Source organism: Drosophila grimshawi, unplaced genomic scaffold, assembly GCF_018153295.1.
Source record: "Drosophila grimshawi isolate 15287-2541.00 unplaced genomic scaffold, ASM1815329v1 contig_848, whole genome shotgun sequence".
Taxonomy (NCBI): domain Eukaryota; kingdom Metazoa; phylum Arthropoda; class Insecta; order Diptera; family Drosophilidae; genus Drosophila; species Drosophila grimshawi.
In genome coordinates, this window is record NW_025063692.1 from 12,183,389 (window position 1) to 12,201,261 (window position 17,873).

General features: G+C 38.5%; 4 protein-coding genes across 4 annotated transcripts; 1 reads left to right on the forward strand and 3 right to left on the reverse strand.

Moving 5' to 3' along the window:
* Positions 1-355: 355 nt before the first annotated feature.
* Positions 356-2,410, forward strand: LOC6566044. Its single transcript, XM_001992576.2, has 4 exons — positions 356-662; positions 1,121-1,243; positions 1,340-1,471; positions 2,270-2,410. Exons 1-4 carry the CDS (start codon positions 438-440, stop codon positions 2,351-2,353), a joined length of 564 nt encoding a protein of 187 aa, XP_001992612.2. The 5' UTR covers positions 356-437; the 3' UTR covers positions 2,354-2,410.
* A 211-nt stretch (positions 2,411-2,621) lies between these two features.
* On the reverse strand, positions 2,622-9,978 carry LOC6565997 (tetraspanin-9). Its single transcript, XM_001992577.2, has 5 exons — positions 9,897-9,978; positions 5,454-5,554; positions 4,598-4,789; positions 4,326-4,520; positions 2,622-3,659 (listed from the first exon to the last, which is right to left on the reverse strand). Exons 2-5 carry the CDS (start codon positions 5,514-5,516, stop codon positions 3,255-3,257), a joined length of 855 nt encoding a protein of 284 aa, XP_001992613.1. The 5' UTR covers positions 5,517-5,554; positions 9,897-9,978; the 3' UTR covers positions 2,622-3,254.
* Positions 9,979-12,336: 2,358 nt separating this feature from the next.
* On the reverse strand, positions 12,337-13,342 carry LOC6565998 (protein THEM6). The gene is made up of 2 exons (XM_001992578.3): positions 13,239-13,342; positions 12,337-13,067 (listed from the first exon to the last, which is right to left on the reverse strand). Exon 2 carries the CDS (start codon positions 13,028-13,030, stop codon positions 12,449-12,451), a length of 582 nt encoding a protein of 193 aa, XP_001992614.1. The 5' UTR covers positions 13,031-13,067; positions 13,239-13,342; the 3' UTR covers positions 12,337-12,448.
* Positions 13,343-16,490: 3,148 nt separating this feature from the next.
* LOC6565999 (protein THEM6) lies at positions 16,491-17,791 on the reverse strand. The gene is made up of 3 exons (XM_001992579.3): positions 17,608-17,791; positions 17,327-17,541; positions 16,491-17,247 (listed from the first exon to the last, which is right to left on the reverse strand). Exons 1-3 carry the CDS (start codon positions 17,765-17,767, stop codon positions 16,771-16,773), a joined length of 852 nt encoding a protein of 283 aa, XP_001992615.1. The 5' UTR covers positions 17,768-17,791; the 3' UTR covers positions 16,491-16,770.
* Positions 17,792-17,873: the final 82 nt, after the last annotated feature.

Sequence of the window (17,873 nt, forward strand, 5' to 3'; positions counted from 1 at the left end):
GTATCCCTCCATTTAATATGTATACATATTTATGGCCTGTATCCCATTTAAAAATGAGACGAGAGACGAGAGTTATGACGCTATACTCGATGGATGCAAATTTTGGGTACAGAGTAGCCCCAAGTCGAGTTTTACAGTTAATCCGTGTGCATTTGGCAATGGCCAAGCCGTTATAACAATCATAACATAAAAAAAAACTAAAGAAAACATAAAATCGAAATTGAATTCGAAACTGAAACTGAAACTGAAACCAAAATTGTTGCGCAGACGCAGACGCAGTTGACTCAGACTCAGACTCAGTTGATATTTGAAACTGGCCGCGAGCAGACATAAAACTCGCAATCGCAATCGCAATTAAAGTTTTCACCTGAGGTTCAGTTGAGTGTTGCTTTCGTTGCATAAGCGAGACACGTTTCGCAATCCGCATATATTTGATTATGATGATGAAGCTCTCGCTCTTGTGGCTCTTGCTGTTGCTGTTGATTGGATCTCAGCAACGATCAGTGCTGGGCAAGCCCTTGGCGCCTACGACATTGGATGGGGCCACGCCCATTGATGCACAAGTCTCGGCTGCCGATTTTGGTGCACTCGATGCCTTTGCCGAAGATGCCGCCGAGGGCTCCCCAGAGTCATCACAGTCAGCCAGCGAAGCAGGCTTTAAGGTGAGTTCCAGTCACGTCTATGCACTCGAAAAAAAAATTATTAAATATGGAAATATATCCCAAACCATAAAATAAACAAATAAATCAATTTACGCTCATTATATGCAATTGAAATTAAATAGAAAATGTTCTGGCTCATTTTTATACTTTCTCTGAATATTTTTGATTTTAAAGAAACATATTTCTTAGGTATAATAATTGAATTAGGAATGAATTTCAAATTATATTTACGTTTTTATAGAAGAAAGTAAAATACATTTTACATGGGAGTCAGCAAGACATCATATTTAAATTATAGATTTCTATCTCCAAATAATAAACAAATTCTTTGTTTTATTTAATATAACATAACTTCTGCAGAGCAAAGATTGTTTTGTTTGTTTTTCTCGGTGTAAACAGTTCATAGTCTATATATGTTTGATATACATATATATATATATATACATATTTACTTCAAGATCTCTTTGTTGCCAACGCCGTCAAAAACGGCGGAGTCTGTGAATCTGGAGCATGAGGGGATCCCATCCAAAGTGCTCAGCACCTATGACAATTCGCAAAAGAAAATCGCGGATATTTCACATGTGAGTAATACATATAACAATGTGTACAGAAACAAATATGTGAACAGATATTAATTCAAATATGTATGTTAATTGTGGCACCATGTTTGGCGACAGCCTGTGCCCATTTTGGATAGCATCAGCGAGCATGAGAAGTATGGCAACAATGGCGACAAATTCGACGCTATTTCGCGTTCACTTGTCAATGGTTACGAGGCGTTTTCCAATCTACTCAACAGCTTTATACAGGTGAGTGTGTAAATACATCCGCATATCAGTGTGTGTGTGTGTGTGTGTGTCTGTCTGTGTGTGTGTGTGTGTGTGTTAGACGCTCTTAGTTTGTTTTCGTTACGCTCGCACGTTGCATTGCACAAGAGACGCTTCAGCCTCAGCTGTGGCTAACAGGTGACAATTAATTTTGCAACCCTCTGCCCCCCACACACACACACACACACAGTCTGAAGGTCGTTGGCCTAAACAAACTTATCAACTGTAAAAACAAATTAAAAATGGCCCGGCCTGTAAAGTATACGTATAAATGCTCTTTCTCAACTTCTTTCACTCGCCATCAACAATGAGAACAATGCAGAAAAAGTTGTGCATTCGATTCGATTTTTAAATAATTTCCAATATTGGACAAAAATTTATGAATTTGCTGTGAGTAAATTTATCTACAATCGAAATACAAATTGAATCAAGCAAGTGAAAATGTTCAACTTCTTCAAGTATTTCAGATACTTGAATGCCTTACAAGAACATTTCTGCTTTAATTGGTTTGTGTGTAAAATAAATTGGTGAAAATGATTCGAAATAAGGCACTCAACCAAATGAAAAGAGACATTTAGACATTTGAACTTTTAAATTAGCGAAACGAATAGAATAAGTCGTTGAGCTTACACTCAGGAAAATAATCTTATAAATCAAAATAAATGAAAATAATGGAGGCTGTTGGCTCGTCTTCTGTCGTTTGACGGACTCTTAAATTAATTGTATTTCTTAATTAGAGCGCTGTTGCAATAATGTTTCTTTCTTTGCTGAACGTGTTAGAAACCCAAGGAAATCGCGCGCACAGTTTCCAAGGGGATCACAGCCCAGTTGGATATTATTGGAGGCAAGCTCGTTGGCTTATAAGGCGGAACAGAACGGAAATGGAACACATTAACGAAACAAACTGCAACTAGTTGAAAATGGAACTCAAATTGTTTTGTTTCGTTTTTTTCTTCATTTTATTAGTTTATTTTTATGTATTTTTTTTATTTAAATAAATAGTTTAATTTATTTTGTAACCTATACACAATCTTTTTTGTTTTATAATCGAAGTTGTTTAGGAATGTGCTTGATATAATAATATAATATGTATATAAATTAAATATATATATATATATATATATATATGCATATATTACTTTGTATATGGTATACTATATCTCATTGTTTTTGTTTTTGTTTTTTTTTTTTACGGGCAGTTGTTGTTCCAATACTTAATTGCCGTACAGTAACATACTGGGTCGATATGGATAGGCATAGAGTTGCACATATATCGTACATAGTATGTCTGTAGTATATAAACTAGATGAGCACATCACAATATGGATACACCACTAACTAACTGCATAAATAGATATATAATATGTAAGGCACCCCTTAACGAAAGCTGAGTTCACAACAACAATGTTGTTTTAGTGAATACTGGGACAAAAAAAAAACCAGTTAACAAATAAACGAATAAGATTACTAAATACTAAAAACAGGCGTTGTGAATTCAGCTTTTTGGGCTTCTTGATAAATGTTTTCTTGTTTTTCCTTCTTTCTTTCAGATATGTTACGAGTATTATTTGTAAAAAACAAAAAAAAAAAAAGAAAAGATACACAAACTAAGATTTAAATTAATTTTTGGCACATTTCGCAAAAGAAAAACCTAGAAAATAAAATTAAACCAAATCAAAACAAACAAAAAACATGAGCAATTAATGTGCAAAATCGTTTTTTGCTTTAGAAAGTCAACCGACCCCGGGTCAGCCTAGAGTCTAGTTCAATCCTCCCAGCTGCTGGTGCGCGTCTGCGGATCGATCGATGGCGAATACGATTTATATGTGTCCGATCCGCGCTTATGCTTCACGGTGCAGAACAGCAGCATTGACGTGATCAGCCCGAACAGCTGCACAAATGCAATCCCCAATCCAATGGCCCCAACCACATTCAGCTGCCCGTTGAACCAGCCCTGCAGCGAGTGTGCACATCCCTTGTCCCACCACAGCGACGGATTCTCCGATCTGCCGCAATCGACACGCATCAGTCCAGCATCCCCAGATCCCTCGGTGATCAGCTGGCGCTGATCATACAGCTGGCGGCAGCACGAGTCTGGCACCCATCGCTTGCCACTCCACGACTGGATGTCATACCAATCCTCGTACGACGAGACGCCACAGCATTCAAACTGCAACACAGAATACACAAAAAGAGAATTTAGTGCTTAAACCAAGATCTAAATTAATCGGAGCAAGCCATTTAGAATTGAAGACACTTAAGTTCGTATAGTTTAATCCTGATATTGTCTTGAAATAAGACTGTAATCAACTTGAGTTGCACTTAAATTTACTTCACTTCTTCACTTTTTTGAAGTACAAAAATGATTTTACTTGATTCAATTCAATTTTGTTTCTATTTGTATAACTCTAACACTAAAACAAGTAAGCGTGCTGTAGTCGAGTGAGCTCGACTACGATTTCCCCTGAACCCAGCTGTTATATCATATATATATTCTAAAACTCTTGGCAAATTTCCCAATCTGATTGAAATGAGATCTGTATGAGGATATATTTTCGACCATAACTTGGGTGTTTCTTGACCGATCTTGATGAGATTTAGCAAGTTTATCAATAATATGCATATATATATTCTGTATAAATTAGAGAAACGGAGGCAGTTATCGATAAAAAATAAAGCAAACTTGATCTGCGCCTGGTATACGAGAACCTATATTCCAAATTTGAAGTCTCTAGCTCTTAAAGTCTCTGAGATCTGTGTGCTTGGAGATATCTCCTGTCTCCCATACACCCTACACCTGCTCAATAACTGAACTGAAGATGATAAAGAGACTTACCGACTGCTGAACGCTGTCCCAAATCGCGGCAACGGATGGTGCCACGAGGGAGCCACGATCGCTGGCATTATAATGACGCTCGATGCCGAAGCGCAGCTCGTTGGCCAAAGTGCGTCCGAGTCCGCCGCGAAAGAGGAACGCTATCGAACCGACCAGGAATTCGCTCATGAACAGCATCACAATCAGCATAAAGTACTGCCGTCCAGTCAAGTATCGAAATATGGAATGAATGGATAAACAGTCGTCCCTGTGATGTAATTGCAAACACTTACCAACACTAGCAGGCAGCGGGACTGCACCCAGGCGCCGCAGCAGCCAAAGAAGCTAACGACAAACCCAACCCCACCGATGCCCATGAAGATTGTGTCCGCGCTGAGTCCGGCGTGCTGTGGCAACAGCGTGGCATATCCTTCATAGCTGAGGCGCAGCCACAAGCCGGCACCAAGGAAGGCGCAGCTGCACAACTGTAACAATAATCGCCAATCGATATTTTATCGATAACAATAATAAGAGTGAGTGAGTGAGAGACAGAGAGAGAGAGAGAGAGCCGAAGATTTGAATTAAGTTTGAAATAAATTCTTTAACTGAGAGTGTAAAACTAAATTTCAAATTATATTTTGTGATTTAACTCTTTAATCAAGATTCGTTTTCACAATGCACTTGTTATTTTAGTAAGTATATCTTTATTTTTTTGAGTGTATCTTTATTTTTTCTCAAGTCGTCTAACTCCATTTGAATTGGCTCTTGTATTCAGTCACAAATTGTTAAGTGCACAATCATTTCCGGCGTTTTGCTACTATTCAATTACTATTAGCAATTATCGATAGGCGATTGCAAATCGCTTTGCTCACATTCGGGAGTCTTGGGAGTTGCTCAACAACACCAACACCAGCAACAACACCAACAACAACAACAACAACAACACCAACAACAGCAACAACAACAATGCCTGGGGCGAATGCGCTGAGACAATGGAGCAACTTTGACACTTCCGCTGCAGACGAGGCTGAGAACTCTGCTCGGTGCCACATCGATTTTTATTGTTGTTGTTGCTGTTGCTGTTGTTGTTGTTGTTGGAGCAACATATCTGCCCATGAGCAGAGTTGTCGGCATCTGTAGAGAACTCACCCACAGTATTATGTTGAGCCAGCAAAAGGTGCGGCGGATGCATGTGTAGCCGGCGTTGCCCATCTTCTTCTTCTTCTTCCGGCTGGCGGGGAAGCTGCTTACTGCAAGAGTATAAAGAGTTAGAGAACATTGAGAACAGCAACACACAGGCAGAGACAGGGAGCGGGAGGGCGAGGAAGATGTATACACATTTGCGATTTGAGTCAACAAATCTCACATCTAGCACAAAAAATACGCAATTTAACAAAAATATAAATGTTATTTTATTTATATTTATATTTCACTATCTAATTTCAAGCATATTTATTTACATTTGTATATTTGTTAAATATGGGCTTAAATGAAGGCACTGCCAAGTCTCGATTTAAGCTGAAAATGTGTTGGAATAAAGAACCCAGATGAAGAACACAGAATTACATGTTCGATTCGAGTTTTCTCTCTGTGTAGAAATAATACATAAATCACGCGCTGTTGGGTATTTCAATTTGGTGGCAGAGTTTGGGGAGACGAACGCTGCGCTGCATTCATTAGATACATTTGTATCTATTAAACACAAGCGACACACTTCCACGCGTGTGTGTGTGTTTATGTATAAATAAATTCAAATTCATAAATTTGAACAAATTATTTTCTTGTTTTATTTTTTCCATTGTACTATTTCCTTTGCACGATGTAACTGGATAAGTGTCTGTGTCAGCGGGGTGTGTGTAAATACATATACACACAAACACACATGCATAAATACACACACATAGATATGTGTGTCTGTAAAAGTGTGTGTGCGAGTGTGTAAGGCAATTGGTTAGCCGCAAAAATTGCAGCTGTTGCATATATGTAACAATAATTTGTATTTTTTTTTTGTTTAGCTTAATAAATTTACGACTTGCAAAAAGCAACAATGACAACCAGCAAGCGAACGCGACAACAAACACGATTATTATGAAATTCTCCAGCAGCTCAAATTACAAGCAAACAGAACGGCTCTTTTAAGGGACGCAGCCAGCTTGGGGCATGGCATAGATTTAAAAAAAAAAAAAAAAAAAAAAAAAAACAACAAAAAAAAGCAAAAATCTCGTTGCCTAATTGTTAGTTTAGCTGCAACAGGGTTTTCCCTTTGTAATTGGCCTAGGTCAGTCCAAGCACAGTTGACCCCAATGCAATTGATTTGTTTAGCTTTCATTGAATTTGCCGTAAAGCGAACTTTAATTCGTAAATATTCGCAAGAAGAACGTTCAAGTTGCCACTAGATGCGACTCTCAGATACCCTGTACGATAATCCACTTGCCAGACTTCTTGATATGAGTGTAGCTCCTTTTGAGAACTCTTCAAAATGACTTTAAATTGCATTTGTTTACTGCTTGTTGCTAATGGACTCGCTGGGAGTCATTGTTATTGTCTCATTCACAGTAAGTTGCAGCTTCTAAGTTCGAATATTTTGTGAATGACTAACACATATCAACGACTCTTGTGCACAATTAGGCTACAGGGTATATCAATTTCCGAAACCTCATGTCAAACTCACACACATCAGATAAAGAAGAAAAAAAACGTCTCGAAAATATGCAAATGACAAAAGAATGCCGTGAACACGACACAAAAATCTGCAGTCAACAGGTTGTCATTGTAATTCTGTACATATATATATATATATATATATATATATCAGCAATCTGCACACGAACAAATCTAAAAGCTCTTTTCATTGTGGTTTCCATACTTGTAGAATCCATCGAAAAAATACTATTTGAAAGCAGCTATTTCGCTGAAATGAGATATGAATGAAATTATAGTGATGAAATCGGGCTGATGATATATGATTAAGTATAACTAAGATAATGATAAGTGAGCTTATATTATCCATATATACCATATATAATTAAACAATTCAGCGAGAACAGGTTGCTCAAAACGACAGCATTTAAATATTGCTGGGAAATTATAGTTTAAGCAAAAGTCAGTTTAACAAACTCTTATTGTATGTCTTTAAATTTAATAGTTTTGGAAAAAGGAAACACTTTTTGACGGAGAAAGAAACCGAGAAAAATGAATTTGCTACAAACAAGCTTTAAGAAAAAGTGAACTTTAGTTAAAAGTGCTAATAAAATATTAAATATAAGTTGAAAAAAAATAGAAAAATAAAAATTGTTGTTAAGAAAGAACAAATAGAGAAGAATTCGATCAAGTCCAACTAATTTGAAGCTAGTTTTATGGTTTAAGAAGAAGTGAATTAAAGTTTACAGAAATAGGCAGGGAAAGTTTAAGAAATGTCGTTAAAAATAATCGATAATTTTGGTCAGAGTTGCTTTGAAACAAGCTTTCTATAGTCAAACTGGGTTCGGGTGGGTAGTGGGAGGAGTGTTTAACAGTAAGCACGCGCCAGCAATTGCAGATTGAGAGAAGACGAAGAAGAAGAAGAAGAAGTAGCAACAAGTGTTAAACTAAAGTGTTGCATGCAACAAGAGCAGCAATTGAAACAACCGCTGTTGACAAGCCTAACCCTGATCACGATAACGATAACGATCACGATAATGATGATGATGATGTTGTTGTTGTTGTTGTTGTTGTTATTGTTCTTGTTGCCGCAACTAAAATAATAATGAAATAGTTGCAGATGATGCGAGGCCTGCCTTTTGGGGGACACAGCCCAAGTGCGAACAATTGCTGCCCCAAACGCAACAACAACAACAGCAACAACAATTGCAACAACAGCAACAGCAACAACAACAACAACTGTAACTGTCGCTCGCTTATTTTCCAATTTAACTCAATAACGAAACGGACTTAATGCCATTTGGCGCTGGAAATTTGCGATTTACTTGCTCACACGCCCACCGCCCACTTCAACTAGCACTAGTCTGTGTTTATGTGTGTGTGTGTGTAGTGTGTGTGTAGTGTGTGTGTGTGTGTCTTGTGCGGATGTGCAAGAGTGATTTATGTGCACACAGGGAAATTGCCCATTTGCCCATTTGCCCAAATGGCTCCGTCCAGTTCACAAGGTCTAAGGTCTGCCTAGCTAAAGGGTTAGCCCAGGGGCTTAGAGAGGGGGTGCTAATCTTGCTACTACTGCTAAATAGCCGATAATCCATAGGAAATATATAATATTACTTTGCGAAATCAATTTTCTTGAAAGTAGTATAGATTATCTCAAAAATAATCATATCTATTATTTGGATTCTTAATATAATTCTGAGTTTTTATAAGCAAACTTAAGTGAAATCAACCTTATAGCTTCGAAACGTTAGATCTGACTTAAAATAAAGCAAATACACTAAAAAAAAAAAGAGAGAGAAAATAGCGAATTCTATGCCCAAATCAAGTGCGAGTTTAGATATCCTGCTGAGACTGTTCTGGAATAAGCCAAGTAGAACTGTTGCCCTTTTCAAATCTTAAGTCTTGAAATAAGATATTTCGCATATTTCAGATTTGATTATATTAATTGAAACCGACTAAGCCTTAATCTAGAAGTCGACAACTTTTTATATACAAATAAGCTTATAGTGGACATATAGTGCTTGATAAAAGCATGTTGGTTCTTATTTATATAACATTAAGTGCTTCTTTTGGAGGCAAGCAAGAGTTTAGCAATAAAAACACAGTTGTACTTGCAGATAAAATAGGATTTTTCTCTGCGTGTAGCTAAACGAAATCAAGTGCTGTTTTTAGTGTCAAAGTTGTGGTTGTTGTTGTTACTGCTGTTGTTGCTGCTGCTGTTGTTGCTGGTGCTGTTGCTGCTGCTTCTATTGGTAATGTTGCTGCTGTCAATTTTCATGGGCAACAGTTGTCAGTTGGCAGCAAAGCCAGCATTCTGCAAGCCATTTTCACTGACGCTTGACCAGCCGCCAAAGTTGTTGTTGTTGTTGCTGCTCAAAGTGTCGCGTTTATAACAACAACAACAACAACAACAAAAAAGTTTTCTCTTTTTGCGCTGACTGTCTGGTCTTTTGGGGCAGGAACAGTGGAAGGGGGGGGCACACGTTTAAAGGGGCCAATCTATGCATCTATCCGGCTTGGAGTTGTACGACCCGTCCCCCACTCCCCCTCTCCATCACCCCTTGCCCCTTTTGCGGCATTTCTTTTCAGTTGCAAATTACTTCAAGTTGTTTTGGAATCTGGTTTTTGCTGACTATTGCTGCTGCTGCTGCTGCTGTTGTTGTTGTTGTTGTTGTTGTTGTTGGTGTTGTCGCTGCGTCTGTCAATAAACTGCGCAAGCTGTTGATTTGTTATTGTTGTGCATAATACTCGGAATACCACAACACTATTTACACATCGCCAGACACATAAACATTGTTCTCTATGGGATACAATGCATTCAAGCTCATCCGCAATAATAATATATAAAAAAAAAAAACAATGTTTAATTGTAAGAATTTCATTAAAAATATTCACATGCTATATAGTGATTAGACATTGTCTATATATATTATACTTAAAACACATACATACATGATTATAGTGCTCAAGCTCCTCAAAGTGGGATATCGAACTTTATCGGCTTAATCCTTAAACACAATTTTCACATTCAAAAACAACAAAAAAAAGAGAGAAACAATTTTTTTTTACAGCACTATTTATATTTACAAACTAGAAACTATTTTCTTTAGATGCATAAACATATATAAATATATATATATATATATGTATAATTTTTTGTGTGTGTTTTTTTTTTTTGTTAATTTTTCAATTTGTTGCGTTTTATTTTAAATGTGTTGCAGTTGTTGTTGGTGTTATTGTCTCGTCGCGTAGTGTTCTATGCGCTCGCAGCGGCTGTTCAAAATAAACTGAAAACTAAAATTGAAAACTGTAAATTCTCCGCAGTCCGCTGCTGTGTAAAAATAGTCAAAAGAAGAGACAAGCGGCGACAAAAGCACAAAGGCAAACGGCAAATCCCGAGCCGAGCGCATGAGAGACACGAACGAACACAAACGAGACGAAACAAATGAGTTGAACATTACGGTTGTTGTTGTTGCTGCTTTTGTTTTTGTTGTTGTTATTGGCGCTGTCTGCATGCAGCTGCTGCTGCTGCTGCTGCAATGAGCTTTGGTGTTTGTGTGTTTGTGTGTAGAGGGGGGGTGGGCAGCTATCACTGCTGCAATCTCTTTTTGTGTCTCTGATTCTCTCTCTCTCTCTCTTTCTCTGTCTTTTTTTAACATCTTCGCTCGTGTGCTGGCTCTGCTCTGCGCCGTTCGCGTTCTGCATACTTATGAATGAGATTTATGTTTGGATTTCAGTGTCACGTTTTGATCCACATTTCAAAAAAACAAACACAAAAAACTAAAAAAAAAATGAAAGAGAGAACCAACCAACACTAAAAAAAAGGCCTATAACGAAAAATGATCACATTTTGGCTTGTGCGCGCTCTGTTTTATGGCCCATTTAGAGCTGCAGAATTTAAGAAGCTTTTAGTGAATAAATCGCTCATACGTCCTGTGAACGAAATTATAAAAAAATACATTAATTGACATAAAAGGTATTTCTGACACGTAGAAATAATTAAAGACTTTTTTACTTTATTTTTCGTAAGTCAAAAAAACAATTTTTCAAAATCATGCAGCTTTTGTGGTTTCCGATGCATATCGTATTCTGTGTTATGCATCCCATTCAGGTCGAACAAGCTGCGTCGTGCAACATACTTGCTTAGCATAAATACCTACATAATACATACATGTATAATTGATAATTTAAAAAAAACATCTCGGCATTCGACTCTCTGCGTAAAACTGAAAAGTAATCTTAGAATTTTCAGGCCATAACTCCGCACATCCGATGTGCATCATTTTTAGATAAAGCAAAAGCTTAATATGATTACGAGCTCTCTGAAATTCTTTGGGGTTTTTCGAATTGCGTAAACTATTAAAAATAGAATCGCTCATACGACATGTAAGCGGAAGTCAAGTCTAAATTAATAACTAGCTGGATGCTCATCCACTTAAATAATTACCATTCTACAAAGTAACTGTTTGCGAAAGCTTAAAGTCCTCTCCAGATGCTGTAACTTACGGCTTTTGTTTATTAAGTAAACAATTGTGATTATTAATGACAGAGTCTAGTCAAAGTTGTGTTCGAAGTGTAAGCCCAATAAATTATTGTTTTTTATTTATTCATGGAAACACTTTTTTTTAGTTAATGTGGTCTTTTTTCACCATTCCTCAAAGAAGAGGGCACAAAACGTATGCAATAATAATTGATGGCTATTTTTGGTAACATTTAAATCAATGATTTAATGACGAGAGTGAAAGTCATGCTTTCGACGCCACATAATAATATAACATAATGAACAATACAAGTTCGTTTAAATATCGCAACACGGATTACAAAATATATTGATAAATCGGTGTAAAAAGCTTTTTATGGTCCGCATTTCTTATATGCTTGCGCTGAGCTTAAAAGCTTACAGTTTATTGGCGCTTGTGTACTGTATGTGTATATATCTAGATATATATGTGTATGTGTGTGTAACGGTACTGCAACGGGGCGCCTAATTTAAATTAATTTTTGCTGTTCTTTTGCGTAGAGAAACTGAAAACGTTAAACACGCAGAATAAATGTAAATACAAAGTTTTTTACTAATCATTCACAGCGTAATTTTATTGCGTAACGTAGCTAAATGCCGTTATTTACGTTTAAGTAACGTAATACAATTAATTACATTATCTGCTTGTTACACTTGGCAGAAATGTTATTACGTTACGTAGTTCGCTACGTTACGTCAAGTTACGCTATTGCTAGCAAAATTGAGACAAATAAACAACAAATAAAAAATATACACAAAAAAACCCCCTTTATTTATGCATAAAATACAACTAAACAAAAAAAAAAAAGGAAAGCAAAGAAATTAAGCTAAACACAAAGAGAGAAAGATAAGATGAGATGAATGAAGAATGAATAGAAAGAAAAAAACACAGCTGCGCATGAGCAGAGACGCTAATGATCCCAGGCCCAAGGCAAGAGGAGTTTATTTCAATTTTCAAATTTCAAATTTCATTTTAAATTTCCATTCATTTCTCTTTGCGCAACTTCTCGCTAGACACCTCAATGGCGTCAAGCCAGAGCTTGAGATCCGCTGGCATCTCCGGCCGTTTGGCCGCCTCCGGATACGTTTTGAGCAGATCATTCACATTGCATTTGGTAATGCACTGCTTGGATAAGGCGACGGCGCGCACAAATCCATCGGCCAGCGTAATGAACTGTTGCTCCAAATAGATGGCCTTCTCATCCCACCAGACGAGACGCGTCTGTATCTTGTACGGATGGAAGATGGGTATGGTGCGACGATAGCGTACACTGCTGGCACCCTGAACGGCGCCGCCGCCACGCTGACGCACCAGCTCATAGAGATTGGTCAGCGCATAGAAATGGAAGCGGGCAAAGTCCAGTTCACGCAAATAGCGTGCATTGTTCATGTGCCGGATGAAGATGTCGACATCTTGGGAGGTGCACAGGCCGTAGATCGTTGTTGTGTCCGTCACCTTGCGCTTGCCTTGAAACAGCCGGCCGATGAACACCGTGAAGACGCAACGTATGAAGTAATTCACATCCCAGATGATGTACAAAATGAGCAACAGCACCAGAAACGACATCTCTCACCTCGAATTCAGTCTGTGTGTGTCTGTGTCTCTGTTTTCGAAATAAACCCGTTAATGGCGAAAGTTTTTGTCGAACACACATTTGTATGTAAATATGTCGTTATTTTAATTTGTGGGGATGTCAACTGTTGGAATTGTTGAACCCGTGCGCCCCCAAATTCCCTGAGCTTGTGCATGAATATGCAATATATCGATAACTTACAAGAATTTTAAATTACTCAATTTGCATAGGCCACGCAATTCGCAAACTATCGATTAAGGGGAGAACGCCAAATTGATCAACTGCTAGCGGCAAGCGACCAAACGCAACTGATGCGAAGATACCAACAAGTGCTACAACGAAAGTTGTCCACTCATCGCAGCTACTCAAATACAAAAGAGAAAGACAGACCGAGAGAGAGAGGGAGAGGAAAAGAGAGAGAGAGTGAGAGAGAAGGCAGGCATGAACATGCTTAAAGCCCACGTCTCAAGTTCATGGCAAAGCCGCAGTCAGTCAAGTTCTTGGGGGTCCCATACACCGTACATCAAGAATGATGGAATGAGACGTGCATGCTTATTTTGTTACTTGATAGTATGTGTGTTGGACAGCTATTGAGAGCTAGAGAGAGAGAGTGCTCAAATCACAATGACAATACGCAGCGAAAAATATCAATAATATTTGTATATATTTGAGAAAGTCTGCAGGTAACAATAACAATATTTTTTTGTTGATTTGTGTCAAAGTTCAAAATCATAATTTGGTATTTCACAAATAATTATAATTTGACATTAAAGTAAGCACTATCTGACTAATTCAAATTATGGCCTTCAATTCGCAAAAGTTTAATTTCCAATTATGAGAAATAATTACAAAATAATAATTATGGTTGCTGTTTAACAGCACTTGAAATTTTGCTCAGTGCTCGAAGTCTGTTCTCTTTCTCTCTCTCTCTCTCTCTCTCACTCTCCCACTGCTACTCATGGTGCAGTTGTGTTATTGCACTTGGTATATTAACTGCTTATTCGCAACTTGTGCATTTGTTTGCTTGCGCCCTCCTCTTGTGACGCCAGCAAAGTGCCAGTGATTGAGTTGAGTTGAGTAATTTCGAAGTATTCTTTCTACATTCGAAATTGCTTCGATTTGGTTGACAAATGGAAAAGTTCGTTTACTTTCGCACTTTCTCAAAGTGCGCTCAGTTAACCGGCTGCAACAGATGTAGACACACACACACACACACATACACATACACACACTCATACACATTTATTTATCTACACACACACACATAGGAAATTGGTCTCAAGGCCATTCGAATTGGACTTCCCTTTTTTGAACTTATCAGCATTTGAGTTCAGTGGAAAATTCTTTGAGAATGTTTAATCAACATTCTTACATTGTATAGTTATTTTCTAACTAACTTAATCTACATCATCCTTATTTCTGCATTTGAAACATCAATTGTGGAATTAATCACTTAACACTGCCCTGTATTTCCCAAATAGGAAACACAAAGTTTGCAAATATTTCGTAGAGTGCACGATCATTGTTGAACCGGTAAGTTGTGTTAAATCTAAGCAAAATATTTGCTTAAGCACTTTCCAGCACTGCCTGCTCCACTAAAGCCCTCTCCCCATCCAGAAATGATAATGCAAGTTGTACAAATTACTAGAGATATATGCATATATCTAAGCACACATCATTCATATTTACCAGACTAGACTAAACACACACACACACACATACATACATACATAAATCACTTAAATATGTGTTATTAGTGATAGGCGTCAGTTATAGTATTAGTTTTAGAACCGATTTTGGTTTTTATTACACAGTATTTGATATTCGGCTAGGTGCACTTACAGACAACTTAAGGCTAGACTTAAAGCACTTGTCAACATTTACACAGTTCACAGTGCACAATTCACACACACACACACACGCGCGCACACACACACACACAAATTGTTAAAAAAAAACAGAAATACTACAGAATACAACAAGATGAAATGCTTTAGCGGAAAGAACAGAATTCCAAGCCCAAGCACTCCAAATAAATATACATATATAATATATATTATATATATATATTTATATACAGTGTCTCGCAGCTTATTTCGGCAGTGTCTAGCAAAAATTTTAATTGCCTGCCATAAACTAATAATACAATATTTTTCAAAAATTCCAAAGACCTATGGCAGGTACATATATTAACCACCATAATGACTATATGACCCCCATAAACTGGGGTTTTCCCGCCGGCTGGGCCGGGTTATGTAAAAAAGTACCTTAATTTATGGTCACAGCTTATTTTCAACAGTGACATTATGGACACCTGGGTGCCATAAAACCCGGATTTTTTACGTAATGTTGATTATTTTCGGTATAAATAGACCAATCCTTCATAGTCAGTTTAGTTATATCCTGCATCTCGAGTGCAACCAGCCAACAAGGACTATGGGCAAGCGGACTACCATTGAACAACGGAAACTGATCCTGGAACACTTCAGGATTGGATATTCATATCGCCAAATAGCTAAAATGGTAAATCTGAGTACCACAACTGTATTCAATATCATTCGGCGCTTCGTCGACGAAAATCGGATAGAGGACAAGGGCAGAAAGGCACCACACAAGATTTTCACCGAACAGGAGGAGCGGAGGATCATCAGGAAAATAAGGGAAAATCCCAAGCTATCGGCTCCAAAACTGACTCAACAGGTGCAGGATGAAATGGGGAAAAGGTGCAGTGTGGAAACTGTGCGCCGGGTTCTGCGCAACCATGACTTTAATGCCCGAGTACCAAGGAAGAAGCCCTTTATAAGCGCCAAAAATAAAGGGACTAGGATGACATTCGCCAAAACCCACTTGGACAAGGATTTGGACTTCTGGAACACAGTCATATTTGCAGATGAGTCCAAATTCAACATTTTTGGCTCGGACGGACGGAATTATGTGTGGCGACAGCCCAATACTGAGCTGAATCCCAAACACCTAAAGGCTACAGTGAAGCACGGCGGAGGAAGTGTCATGGTATGGGCATGTATCTCGGCAGCCGGCGTCGGAAATTTGGTGTTCATTGAACCAACAATGGACAAGAATGTGTACCTCAAAATCCTAAAGGAAAATTTACTCCAAAGTGCCGAGAAGCTAGGAATCCGACGTACTTTCCGGTTCTACCAGGACAATGACCCGAAGCATAAGTCCGGAATAGTACAGTCCTGGATTATCTGGAACTGCCCCCACATGATGATTCCACCGGCCCAGTCTCCAGATTTAAATGTCATTGAAAATTTGTGGGCTCTGCTCGAAAATAACATCCGGAATCACAGATCCGATCTCAAGAATGCTCTGCTGGATGAGTGGAGCAAAATCAGTCCAGAAACGACCCGGAAGCTGGTATCTTCCATGAACAATAGGTTAAGGGGAGTTATTAAGGCTAAAGGATATCATACTAAGTATTAACATCCTTATTTAAGTTTTTATACGCCAAATATGTTACTTTTCTCTAGACTGTTGAAATAAGCTTTGACCTGTATTTTGGATAAGTTTTCAGTTTTTGACTAATTTTAGTTAATTAATTAATATTTTAATGAAAACTGAAGTTTCCTTTTCAAACGTGATATAACATAAAACAAATTGACATTTAAACATTTTGCGTTTGTTTCTTTGTTTAAACTTTATAGCACTTTAAAATTTTTGCTAGACACTGCCGAAATAAGCTGCGAGACACTGTATATTAGACTGTGGTCGGTCAGCAGCCGCTTCGCAGATTCTTGCTGGACATATCATTATATTCGATCCATTTGCACAGTTCCGGCGGCAACGGTGGCTTTAACTTTGCCGGCATTGCTAATGTTGCAGCTGATGCTGTTGTTGTTGTTGTCGTTGCTGTTGTTGTTGCTGTTGTTGTTGCTGTTGTTGTTGTTGTGCTTGCCACATGACCATTCTCGGCCTGTGCGACAGCATCCAATGTTGTCATCGTCGCCGCCGCCATCGCCGTCGTCGTTCCAATGCCAACCGGCTGCAGACTGGCCGTGGAGCTTAACGTATGCCTCGATGCCTGCAGCGGCGTTGTTGCCGTCTGCTTGGGCAACAGCTCGGCCATCACGCTGTCCATGGAGACATCGATGACGCGCTGGCGACAGATGACAATGCAATGGACAAACTGATCCGAGGGTCGCACAAAACGATGCTCCATAAACAGCGATTGCTCGTCCCAATAGATGATCTATGTTACAACGATAGCAACCAATTCAAGTAGATATATATATATACATATCTTTTCGAAAACACTTTCTCATACGCACCCTCGAGATGATCTTGAAGCGATGAAAGGGCCGAATGAAGCGGCGATAGCGTATTGTGGCAGCACCCTGAAACACAGAGCCACCCAGCCGGCTGATGGTGCGATACAGCTTGGTGCGCTCATAGAAATCGACGCGTGCAAAATCCAGTTCACGAAAATATCGAGCATTATTCATATGATATAGCAATGTGTCCACATCGTTGCTCAAGCAAACACCTATCAAAGTAGCAGATAGGAAACTCTTTTCAATAGTCGATATAGATATATGTATATATGGCTTACCATTGACTGTGGTGGCTTCCAGGATGTGGCAGCGTCGCTTGATGAAGCGCGCCAACAGCACACAGAGGCACATGCGCAGGAAATAGTGCAGCTCCAGCAGGCCATAGAGCAGGACAATTACCAACAGGCAGCTGAGCGCCACATAGCACAGCTGTTCCATTGCCAATTCCAATTGTTCCTTGCCAACAGCTAATTAAAAAAAAAAAAAAAAAAAACTAACAAAAAAAAATAATAATAACAGCGGAGGGTGGAAGCCAATCAAGCGC